This window comes from Vitis riparia, chromosome 4 (assembly GCF_004353265.1).
Source record: "Vitis riparia cultivar Riparia Gloire de Montpellier isolate 1030 chromosome 4, EGFV_Vit.rip_1.0, whole genome shotgun sequence".
In the NCBI taxonomy this organism is placed as follows: domain Eukaryota; kingdom Viridiplantae; phylum Streptophyta; class Magnoliopsida; order Vitales; family Vitaceae; genus Vitis; species Vitis riparia.
In genome coordinates this window covers 10007482-10020535 of record NC_048434.1, presented here as the reverse complement: position 1 = coordinate 10020535, position 13054 = coordinate 10007482, and the positions used below count along the sequence as shown (strand labels likewise).

General features: G+C 37.2%; 1 protein-coding gene across 1 annotated transcript; it reads right to left on the bottom strand.

The window, feature by feature from the left end:
• Nucleotides 1-9846: 9846 nt before the first annotated feature.
• Nucleotides 9847-11894, bottom strand: LOC117912854 (probable acyl-activating enzyme 5, peroxisomal). The gene has a single exon (XM_034827608.1). It carries the CDS (start codon nt 11787-11789, stop codon nt 10140-10142), a length of 1650 nt encoding a protein of 549 aa, XP_034683499.1. The 5' UTR covers nt 11790-11894; the 3' UTR covers nt 9847-10139.
• Between the last annotated feature and the right edge of the window lie 1160 nt (nt 11895-13054).

Genomic DNA, 13054 nt, shown 5'->3' with positions numbered 1-13054 from the left:
TTGATCACGATTATTATCATTAATAACAAAGTGGTGATAACCTAAACATGATCTAAAGGTCCATGGTTCAAACCCTCGGTTCCTCATTGTTTTCCTGATCATACCAAGAGTCATTGCTTTGAAATTGTGGGATATCCAGACCGGTGGAATCAATCTTATTGCAGTGAGTGCATTTAAAGGTTGACTTATCAATATTATGGCTTGTCTTAGGATGCTTGATCGCTGTGGACTACCATAGCGACAAAATATCTAGGATTTCAGTTCCATGTCTCTAATACCATCTTCAGATTGATAAATGGTAGTTTTTTCATTCGTTCATGTACAGAGTATATATAGAGGGTAATCACCATTCTAAGAATGGGAAAGAATGATACAAGGAAAGAATGATATAAGGAAAGAACAACTAATATCCTAATATCTCAACTTTCCTAATATCTCAACATTCATAATATCTCAACTTTCCTAATATCTAAACATTCCTAATATCTCAACACTAAATGATATAAGGAAAGAATGATATAAGGAAAGCATTCCTAATATCTCAACATATTCAAACTCAAATTCAAACTTTCAATAAATTTCATTATTTAAAAAATGAGCCTAAATTAGCAAATTTAACCCGACACAAATATCTCACATGTCATAGACCCTAATCTAAAATTTTCAAATTAATAGCCAAAAACTCAATTAATCAAACCCAAAACATGATAAATTAAAATAAATCCCATTAGGCTTAAATTTAATATCCTATAATCCAAATCTAATTTAATATGTAAACCTAAATCCACAACCAAAATCAAGTCAATTTAATATGTAAACCCACATCCAAAATATACTACAATATTATATCATATCAAAATTAAATAATTCAAATGAGTACAATCATATAAATTATCAACTAATATAGCTAAAATTAAAATTTTCCAAATTAATTCACCAATAATGAATTACCCCAAATTTCATATTAATTCAATAATAATAATAATAATAATAATAAATAGGGGACAGAAGGGCGTCGAATATGGCGTTGGCGTCATGCCACCGGCAGTGGTGACAATGGTGACAAAGATGGGCGAAGATGGGAAGTGGTTGTTCAGGTGGAGATGTAGGTGTTGGAGGGAAAAAGAAGATGTAGAAGAATGAGAGAAATAAGGGGACGGAAAAATGAAGAAATGAGAAGGTGGGGTGTTGGGAGTCGTGGAGTGTGTGGGAATAGGAAGAAAAAAACAAAAGAAAAAGGGAAATGAGAAGAGAGAGAAAAGTGAAGAGATGATGGGGGATGAGTCTTTGTGCATAGGGTATGGGTGAGAGAGAGAGAGACTGGGTGGGGTTGTTGGAGAAGGTATGGAAAGAAAGAAAAGAAAGAGAATATATATATATAATAGCGTTTGAAATCTAAATATAAAATTGAGTTCAAAATTAATATAAAAATAAAATTGGGATAAATTTTGGGATCTACAATAATACACGTGTTTTTACATACATATATTTTTTTGTTACAATTCAACACACATGTTTTTTTTTTCCATTCAACAAATCACCCTTAATTGATAATCAAAAATCAAGAAAACATTTTATCTTTCATCATCATCTTTTGTTTTTTGAATTGTAATTAAAGTGAATCATGGTTTTAAAAACAGGACTGGACCGGTTGGTCTGACTATCGGCAGGTCACGGTTCCGATCCGGTCCGGTAAATTGGGTCGAAAAATGGTCAGATCAGAATTGGACCAATTAAACTAGTGGTCTGACCGGTGAATCGGACAGTTCCTCCCGATTCAATTTTTTTATTTTTTATATCCTCCATTGTCGTTGTTCCCTTCCAATGAGACCCCCACCCCGCTGGAAAAGCTCTTATTCTCCGTCTAAACCCTCCCAGCAACCCCACTAGAACCCTCTCTGTCCCCGCGCTGGAAAAGCCTTGCCAGTAGGACCCCCACCACTCTTACAAAGCCAACCCGCGATCCTGCTGGAACACCACCACTCCCTGCTTGTGCGCGCGCTAGAAAAGTTTTTCTTGCTCGCCGGAACCCCCCACGCTGGAAACCACCCCCCTCCCCTGTGCTAGAACCCCTTACGCTTGAAAAGTCGAAAAGTTTTCCCCTTTTTGCCCATCAGAAACACCCGACTCGACCCTGGGACCCACCCCCCAAAGCCCCATTGCCCGCTCATCTCCTCTCTTCTTTAGTTCTTCTAGATTTTTTTTTAATTATTTTTTACTTTATCTCATTCCTATTTATTTCCTTTTATATTTATTATTTTTTTATTTTTTTATATTTAAAACTTATGCTTTTAATTTAAATTAATGAAAATATTATAATTTTAAATAAATTATAATGGTTCGGCACAACCCAGCCTACATCCACTCTCCTCTAGCTTCAATCCCGAGCTTGAGGTTCCACTAATCCAAGGCTTCCAAACCAAGCCTTCAAGCAATACAATTGGATTATGGTTCCAATTCACCCTCTTGGACTTTTGGCTCCAAGCACCCTTTACACTTCTCAAGAGATATCCCTCTTTTGAACAACCCCTCAAGTGATACCTCACACTTGAGAAACTTCATTTCAAAGGTTTACAAATAAAATGATCTCTCAAAAATCCTAGCACAAGAACTTTAAGCTCAAATGATACAAGAGAAACTAGAATTGAATGGTGCACTAAAGACATGCAAGTTTTGGAATAATGGTGCACTCAAAAATACTCTTCCAAGGCTCAAATATAATCAAGAAATATTTGGGAAGGTTTTGTTTATGAAACAATGAATTTTGGAGCCTTTTTATAGAAGAAAAAAGTCATACTAGCCGTTGGGGGTTCGACCAGTCGAGTTAGGGGTCGACCGGTTGACTAGCCGTTAAGGAAAGTGACCATTGGGCCTCAACCGGTTGAGGTTCAACCTTGACCGGGAAGAGAAGGCCACTGGGAAAGAGAAACTTTTTGGCCTCCCTCAACCGGTTCTCGATCGGACGAGCACAACCGGTCGACCGGTTGAACCGATTGAGCCATTCTTTTGGCTCAACACTCAACCTTTTTCAACTTAAAACCTTTTAACACAAGTTTGAAAATCATTTAACACAAGGTTTTATTTGAAAACATGAAATCATCCAATTCTTAAGATATTTAAAACAATATTACTCTTGGATGATTTTGGTGCATAAATAAAAAATGAAATGCATGAAAATCCTAGTGCACCAACAAACTTACAAAGAGATCTTTAAGAAGCTTTGGTCTTAAAAAACTCTTCTCTTTGAGGTGGTCTTCTTCTTCATGATTTCTCCTTGGCTTGATTTGTCTTTGGATTGCCACTTTGGAAGTCGTTTTGCCTAATCACACTTGAAATATGATCATTAGTTCTAAACCCTATTTTGTTATCATCAAAATCAAGATTAACCAAACCTTGATTTCATAGTACCGTTAGTAAATTTGCCTTGTACAACTAGTGTAATACCTTTATACAATAACTTAAATTTCATACATCGTCTTATGAATATCTGACAATAGGTCGGTTAACCATGTTTGTATTGGTTTGGTTTAAAAACAGACGAAAATTTTGTTATATAATTTTGTTATACAATCATCATAAGTGAGGTGCCTATTCAAATGACCATATACAAGTTAAATAAAGTGCATGAGATGAATGTACACTTAACCAATGTGTGTGAGAAATGTCATTTATCATCGGTTAAGAGAAATAAACAAACAAGTTTTTTATAATCACTTAAAATTCTTCACAAATGATAGTCTTGTACAATTAATATATTTGTTATGTATACTTAGTGTAAATATCTTATACAGTTATCCAAATTCCATATACCCCCTACTCAATGTGTGCCCATAGGTAGGTTAACTATATTTCCATTGGTCTGGTTCAAAAAATAGTGGAAGATGGAAAAACAAAATTTTCCCTCGAACATCATTATGGGATAAGCATTCAAATTATCATGTGTGAGTTAACTAAAGTGCATAAAATAAGTGTGTGGCAAAGGAATGTGTGTCATGAAAGTGTGCAATCCTTAGATGACAAGACAAAAGAACGAGTTGTCCAAAATTGATTGAAATCTTTCATTAAGGATAGTCTTGTATACCCCTTATACAGCTTGAACATTTGTCTTATCCAATTAGAACATTTGCCTTATACTGTTAATATAACACCCTTATACAATAGTACAAATTTCATTCACGTGTATATATTATGTGTTCACATATGATGTGTGAACTATGTTTCCAATGGTTTGATTTAGAAAATGATATAAAATGTAAAAACAAATTTTTCCCTCAAACATCATTATTGGGGTAAGTATTTGAATTGTCATATACACGTTAAATAAAGTACATGAAATGAAAGAATTTGTGGTATGAGAGTGTACAATCCTTAGATGACAAGAAAAAAAAGGTTGTTCAAAATGTACAATCTTGTACACCCCTTGGACAATTAATGTATTTTCCTTGTACAATTAGTGTAACAATCTTGTACAATGATATAAATTTCATGCATATGCATAAATTATGTCCACATGAATGTGTAAACTATGTTCCCAATGGTTTGACATTTAAAATAATTAAAACAAATAAAATGTTATTTTATTTTATTTTTAATGCAAAATGTAATTAAAAATAAGACAAAGAAATTACTTAAAAACTATTATTTAAGCCAAATTTATTTATTTATTTCCTTTTATTTTTTAAAATAAAGAAAAAAATAAAAAAAAATTATTTAACCATAAGAAATATAAATATAAGATATGTTAGAAAATATAAATAACACTAAATTTATTTACTTATTTCATTTTATTTATTTAAATTAGAAAGTAATTTATTTTAATAGCTCGCACAATTAATCTATTTGTCTAATTGTAAACATACTTTATTTATTTTATTTTATTATTAAAATAACTAATGTAAAAAATAAAAATGGATAATATGAAATTTAATTCTTTTTATTATTTTCATATAAAAAACAAGATTTTCAATTTTTATTTTTAAAAATAGTTTTCATTTTTTTAAATAAAGGTTTTTTCAAAAAGAAAATATAAAAATAAAAATTATATTACCATATTGTGGACCCCGCATTTCGGCTCAATGCGTTTCCCACTCGATGGCGAGCTCGATTTTTATTTTATTTGAAAAAATGATTTTTTATTGATTAAGAAAAATGACTTGGAGTCGCCACTTATTTTTGTTTTATTTTTAAAAGGGTAAACAAAATAAGAAAGAAAAACCCTAAGAGTGACTCCTTATTTTGGAAAAAACGGTCTGTAAAAAACCAGATCGGGTTCGGGGGTCAGGTTACTTATCGGAAAGGTACGGCAAAGACCGTAGCGCCCCTCTAAGCCCCTAAAGTCGGGTCTCTACTAATGAGATGAAGCTAACATGACAATCAATGAGAAAATCAATTAATATCAACATGATTACACACCGAGAATCAAAGCATGCATGAGAGATGGACAAAGTGAGAGAAAATGCGTACCTTAGCAGCAAACAACAACGCGCTATCATGAAAATGAGATTAGTAGAAAACAATGATCACAAGATATAGCATACATGTCACTAAACTGAATACAAAATCATCAATAGCACATGTGTCATTTCACTCAATTTTATTTTAAAGAAAATTTATTTGATGTTGGGCCCCCACCAAAGCTCGTTTATTTTTGCATGAATTAATTCCATAAATTCCATTATTCAGAATTACGTAATTTAAATTCACGTTTATTTTAAAACGTTTTAAAATGATGAAAAATTCGAAAGTGGCTTACCGGAAAAAATGGCGACCAAATTTTATTGAAAAGCGGATTTTTGGAACATAAAAAAAACTAAGGATGAAAAACTAAAGCGATGAAATTATTTAAAAAAAGGAATTTGAAAAATTATTGACAAACTAGAGTTTAGGAATTTATTTTAAAAATAAAAGATGAAGAAATAAAAGTAAATAAATAGATAAATAAACTAAAGAGAGGAATGTGGCTTAATGGTGGGCATGCAAGGCTTTTGCCAATGAGGTTTGACTAGGTGCTCCCTCTGAATCTGCCATGATCACCGGGCTTCCATCCATCTTTCATTGCAAGCTCATGTCTCTCCCTATGACCAACTTCGACTAGTAGCCGGAAAAAAACTTCACATATTTGAGAGGCAGTGGCTTCAGTAGGATCATCATCTAATGTTGAATAGACCATCCAAGCATGGCCTAGTTTACGTTTTGGCCGTACCACAATGGATCCAGGGAATTTTTGGTTGCAGTTTCTCTCACTGGGAGCTGCTTTACTTGCCACTTCTTATGCAGGTTGGTCCTCAAATTTTAATCAATAGCCAAGAGTCCCAACATAAATATTTATCTGAAATTGCTTCTCTTCAGCAACAAATCTCTAGAATCTCTTTCAAAACCATGCTCCTTGGTTCTTCCCATTTACTATCCTCCTCTCCATTTTCATGCTCTTGGGTATCATTAACCCCTTTTCACTCCATGCTTGAACTCTCTCTTCCATCCTTGGACGCTGAGGAGCACTTTCATTGATGTTGGGAATCCCTTGAGAATTAGTTTTAATCAGACTTGATTAGACATATATAAAGAAGGTAGAAGACTCACTAACCTTCAGTGCAGTCTTCCTTGGACCTGAAAGAAATTGTCCTGTTCGCCTTGTCACTAATTCTTGGAACATCAGGCCGACATTTCAACTGATTCACGATTGGAGGCTCAGCAGCAACGTCAGTGCTATCAATAGTAGCATTAGACTCATCTTCCTGATGAACTGAAACAACCATATCTGGATTGGCATTCTTCCGTGACCTGTTGCAAGGTAGTCAGCTGCACCAAGTCAAGAGCACTTCACAACAACAGGAACCTCGTCCTGTGCAGTCATCATGATAATGGGTATGCGTCGCAACTCCTTATCCCGCATAATGTACGTTAACATCTTCATGTCTTTGGTCATGGGAAGGTCAACTTCAGCGAGTATGATATCCATATCACATCCCTCAGCATTCAATGGATTCTGCTGCCTTGGTTTGACTGGATGCCAGAATAGTCACTGAATCAGGCCACGATGCTATGAGCCTTGCTTACTCTTTAGATCCCATCTTCAATGGGGGAGATATAGGACAACCTTCAGAATTGTTGAGGTCTGCTGTTATAGGAAGCAATTCCTTTGCTGTTGCATTCAAAGATGTTGGTTGTTCATTCTCACCACTGTCCAACTCATTCGCATGAAGAACCTTTGAGGATGGGGCATCACCCACTTCAATATTCTCTTTAACTGGACGTTCACAACTTGTTCATTGATTAAGTGCCGAGTGACATTTGCATTAATAGAGACATCCGATGCTGGCTCAAAAGGCATCAACAGTAGATTGAAGAGGGGGGTACCATGAGAGATATGGATATAGAGAGCGGCTAGCGGAATGGTTCATGGAGATATATAGGTATAAATTCATGCATGAAAAGGACAAATGGGAGAGATGGTGAAACTGTGAGAGAAATAGGTTGACTGGTGAAGTTGGGAAATGGGTATGGAAGGTGTATGATACACGTGCATGGTCTCCATGCATGTGGGTAGGAGAGAAAAGGTGGCTACGATCATGTGAATATGGAGAAGTTGGGTAGATGTGAGGATATAGATGATGATGGATTCAAGTGGTTTTGGGTGGGGTTATGGATAGTTTGAAAGATGGGTATGAGTAGGTTTTAGAGAGAGAAGTGAATATATATGATGGTAATGTTAGTTGGCAATGGGTATGAAGGGAAGGAAATGGATATTAAGAATGATGGCCAGACTTTGCATGATTTCATGCAAGTGAAAGGGTGAAGTTAAGACCTCCATGAAGGCTTTGAAGCAGACCCAACGACACAGGTTATTATTCCAATGGAAAAGAGCACTCCATTTCTGATGGGTGTGGCTGTTATATGATCAAATGCCTCCACGTGCTTACCAAATGGACAAAGGGGGCAGTATCTTCAAAACTCTGATGTTAAGCTTCCTTTAATATGCCCCGATACAGACAGTCGAACTTAAACAAGATGCCCAACACTCAAAAGAAAGAGAACAGAAACAAAGGAAAGAGAGTGAAGAAAAAAAAAAACTGAACAATGCATGAGACAGGATGATACCATTAAGTCAAAACTATATTTTAATGAAGATTAAGGAGCTTTTAAAAGAAGCTGGTGGGAGGATCTTAACACACAAATAAGTAGCAAAACCATCATATCATGTATACAGGGGAAAACAGAGACTTAGCAAACAAAAATGGAAAACAAGTACCCAAATATCAATAAGGAGCATAGCATGACTGTGATAATGGAGGACTTAAAGTGAGAAAGGATCAAACCTGAGCGATCCCTCCCCTGCTCTTGCTTGCCCTCCAAACTAAAGAATACCCTCAAAAAATATCTCTATAATCTTCTGAAAAACGTCTCTCTGTGTTTTTTTTTCAAGCTAGACTCTCAAAAACCTCTCTCAAACGACTACTCTCAAAATATCCCCCTCAACCGGCAATGGAATCCCCACCCTACTCAAACGACAAATATATATAGAGACCTCCCTCTCAAGCAAGAGGAATCCTCACCCTACTCAAACGGCAAATATATATAGAGACCTCCCTCTCAAGCAAGAGGAATCCTCACCCTACTCAAACGGCAAATATATATATATAGAGACCTCCCTCTCAAGCAAGAGGAATCCTCCAGAGAACCAGTCCCCTCCGCTCCGTCCCTAAACTCCAGGAAGAAGTCCCCCTTAAATGAAAGGAGCCTCTCTCACTATCTCTCTAACGGCTATCTCTCAAAAGCACCCCATTTTCTCAGAAAATCTCCTTAGACTTCTCGCCCAAGCTCCCTCCCTCAAGCCAAACTCACCTCCTCTCTAAAATATCTCTCACCCTAACAGCTAAACGAAATCCCTCTCTAAAACTCCCAGGACCTCTTTCTGTAGTTGTCTTCTCTCTCTCTCTCTCTCTCTCCCCCTCCCCCCCCCCCCCCCCCCCCCAAAAACCACCAAGCAAAAACCCCCCTCACAAAGATTTTTGCCACCTTTCTAAAACAACCTACCTGCCCATATCTCTTTTCCTCTCCCGGATTTGCCCCTCTAACCATCTCTGTAGCGACAGCCACCACAACAGCCAGCCCCACTACCCTACAGCTGGCAGAAAAAATGGTCTCCTCTAACGGCCAGACCACCTCCCCTCATTCCTTGGATAGGTGTTGAATTCTGATGGCTTCAACCAGCTCTCTCCAACGGCAAGATGCACTACCTGATGGCCAATCTTCAAACTCCACGTGGCTCCTCGAAATCCGGACACCTGGCAAAACAAAAATGCATAAAATGCACCTCAACATGGGGGTCTACAAATATTTTTTTAGAAAGTATTTTTTTAAAATAGTTTTTAATCATAATTTTTCTTTATTTATAATTTAAAATAGAAAATATGTTGATTTTCAATTATTTATAAAAAAAAGTTTTAAAAAATGGTTAAAATAAAATTATTCTAATTGTGTGAATAGTAATACAATAAAGACCAAAAAAACTTATCAGAAAAGTCAATGAGTATTTTAATATATCAATATTTTATATCCTTAAAATCAATTAAATGTGATATATGGATCTTTGATCAATTTTGAAGTTCATCTCACCTTGAAGCACAATTCTGTCTCTAGATATTATTAAGAAGAATGATATTAACTAATAACATTAATTTTTTTTTTCAAAAATTGATATTTTTTAGGCTCCCGTATATGGAAGATTAAATTTATAAATTTTGATTTATTTCATTAAAAAAAGATATTTTATTAAATAATAAATATTTCATTTGCACGACCTTTCCTTTTTTTTTTTTAGTGTGAAACACACTTTTCTCAATCATCTTGAGCCGTAAAAGGTCAAATATTCCATTTATTTGCCCTTGTCGGCAAAACATATGATAAAATAAGACGAGATAAGCTAACTTGTCAACTCCACCTAGGGCCGAGTTAACTCACTTCCAAATCTCCACTACATGCGACTCACTCGGGACGAACCCATAGCTTGGGCAGTTTCTCTCAGCACAAATTTCTCAAAAGATTCCATTTAGTTGCCCTTGTCAGTGAACATATGATAAAATAAGATCAGATAAGCTAGCTCCACCTAGGGCCGAGTTAACTCAGCTTCCAAATCTCCACTACATGCGACTCACTCGGGACGAACCCATAGCTTTGGCAGTTGCTCTCAGCACAAATTTCTGAATCTTCCCCGTTGAAGTCTTAGGCAGCTCTTCCTCGAACACCACTGTCTTTGGCACCATGTAGTGCGGCATCCTAGCCCTACAGTATTCCATGATTTCTTTCTCCGTAGGCTGCTCCGTCCGCTCTGGCTTTAAGCTCACAAAGGCGCATGGGGTCTCGCCCCAGAAATCGTCGGGGCGAGCCACCACTGCCGCCTCGTTCACCGCTGGGTGGGTGTAGAGCACCGACTCAACCTCCACGCTGCTCAAGTTCTCGCCGCCGCTGATGATCACGTCCTTGGATCGGTCCTTGATCTCTAAGTACCCGTCTGAGTGCATCACTCCGACGTCTCCGGTGAAGAACCACCCATCATCGGTCAGGGACTTGGAGGTTCCCTTTGGGTCTTTCAGGTAACCCAACATGATGCACCCACCTCGCAGCACGATTTCGCCGAGTGAAGACCCGTCTCTCTTCACGCTGAGTCCGGACTCGGGGTCCAACACGTCCACCTCTGTCATCCCAACGGTCCTCACCCCTTGCCTCGACTTCAACCTCGCCCTCTCCGTCGCTGGCAATCGGTTCCACTTCTGCTTCCACACGCATGACACCACCAACCCCCCTGTTTCGGTCAATCCATACCCATGACTCACAATAAAACCTCGAGACTCGGTCCGGAGCAGTATGGCGGCCGGGGGAGGAGCTCCGGCGGTGAGGATCTGAACCGGGTTCTTGAGCGGTTCGGTGCCAGGCCAGTTGGAGAGCATGTTGAGAACGACTGGTGCGCCGCACATGTGGGTCACGCGGTGGACTCTGATCGCCTCGTAGATGACACGAGCGTCGAATTTGCGCAGACAGACGTTGGTACCGCCCACTGCGGCCATTCCCCAGGGGAAGCTCCAACCATTCGCGTGGAACATGGGCAGGGTCCACAGGTACACAGGCTGCTTCGGCACACACCAATCGATCAGAGAATCAACGGTGACGATGAAGATTCCCCTGTGGCAGTGGACCACGCCCTTTGGAGACGACGTCGTTCCAGATGTGTAATTGAGAATCATGGGGTTCCACTCACTCTCCGGTCGTATCCACTTGAACTCAGGATCGCCCCTCCCGACCATATCCTCGTAAGTGCAGAGGAAATCAACGGTGGAGGGTGGCGAGTCCTCATCATCGGTGATGAGAACGAGAAGGGGGCGTTGAGAGCTAGGAGGGAATAAGGAAAGGGATTGAAGGATGAGAGGGCGAGACTGGTAGTCAACGAAGATGAGCTTTGATTCGCTGTGGCGGAGTAGCACGGAAACAGTTTTGGCGTCGAGGCGGGTGTTGATGGTGTTGAGGACGGCGCCGGCCATGGGTACAGCGAAGTGGAGCTCGTACATGGCGGGGATGTTGGGGGCCACTACTGACACCACCTGGCCCCTGCCGATGCCGAGAGATTTGATGGAAGAGGCCACTTGGAGGCATCGATGGTGGGTTTGAGACCAGGTGTAGGTGGTGGAGTTATATACAACAGAAGGGCAATCGCCATAAACAGTAGCAGCTCTGTCGAGGAAGCTTAAAGTGGTGAGAGGTGATGAATTTGCAGGCCTTGGCTTCAGTTCTTCCATGTTTCCTGAGTCTTCTCGCTTGAGGTTGGCTATGAAATTTAAAAGTGATAAGGAATGGGTCTCTGGCCGGTTAAAGTGGAAAACCGGAGGGGGTGGCCTCTGGGTTTGTCGAAACCATTCCATTTGTGGTCAAATTTATTTATCTTTTTCTATTTTTTTTTTCGGATAAGTCAGAAAGTTTAGTTGCAAAACACAACTTTTGGATGGATTCAATTATTTATAAATATGGGACCAATTAATGATAAATACGGACTCCAAAGAGTTTATGAAAATGGTAGGAAATATTAAAAAAATAAAAATAAAATCAATAAGACAAAATTAATGAAATTAATTTTTATTATTTTTATTTAATTTTTACAAAAAGTATATATAAATAAAAATTTATTAAAATGCGATGGTTTTTCTATTTTTAATAATTAGTTAAATTGAATAAAGATAAATTCATTAATTAAAATGAATTTATTGATTAAATTTTTGTTTTATAAAAAGATGTTTAATATATATATAACAATTAGTTAATAAAATAATTTCTTTTATTTTAATTAAAAATGTAAAAACATAAAAATGTTTAGCTCCCGGCCCCCCAAACCAATATTGCAATTTTTGGAGCTTGAAAATTTCCCCACATCCTATCTTATGTTAGTAGTTAGTACTACAGCCTGTTGGACATGTCCAACTTACATCAATTCTAACACGAGGTTGAGTTAGGAAATTTCCGACCTAGCCTAGAAGACTAACCATATTAAACTTGTATATTAATATGTCCATCTTATATCAAACCTAACTTGAGGTTGAATTAGGAAATTTCCAACCAAAGTTAGAAGACTAACGTACTGATCATTATGCCCACCTTACATTAGATCTAACTCAGGGAGGTTGAATTAGGAAATTCTCTACCTAAACCAAATGTGTTGGAACTCATCTAATAAAAAGTAATTTGTTGTCAGATTTTTTACTTTTTTTTTTTATGACTTATTATAATTTTTTTATTAAATAGACAAAATTAAAATATTTTTAAATGAAAAAAAATAATATATTGATTTTTATTTATTTTTTAATTTTTAATAAAAATAAAATGCTAAAAAACAAACCATTTAATACTTAACACTATTAAATATTAAATTTTTATTTAAAATTAAGGAAAATAAAACAAATACCACATAAATAAAATCATTATTTTAAACTCATAATTTCATTTTTAAATTATTTAAAAGGTTGACAGTAATGTACAAGATATTTAAGGGCCATCTTTTTCTGTGTCCTTA

What these genes read in the sequence shown, in the direction of transcription:
- LOC117912854 (XM_034827608.1), bottom strand. Translation starts at nt 11,789, where the DNA reads ATGGAAGAACTGAAGCCAAGGCCTGCAAATTCATCACCTCTCACCACT.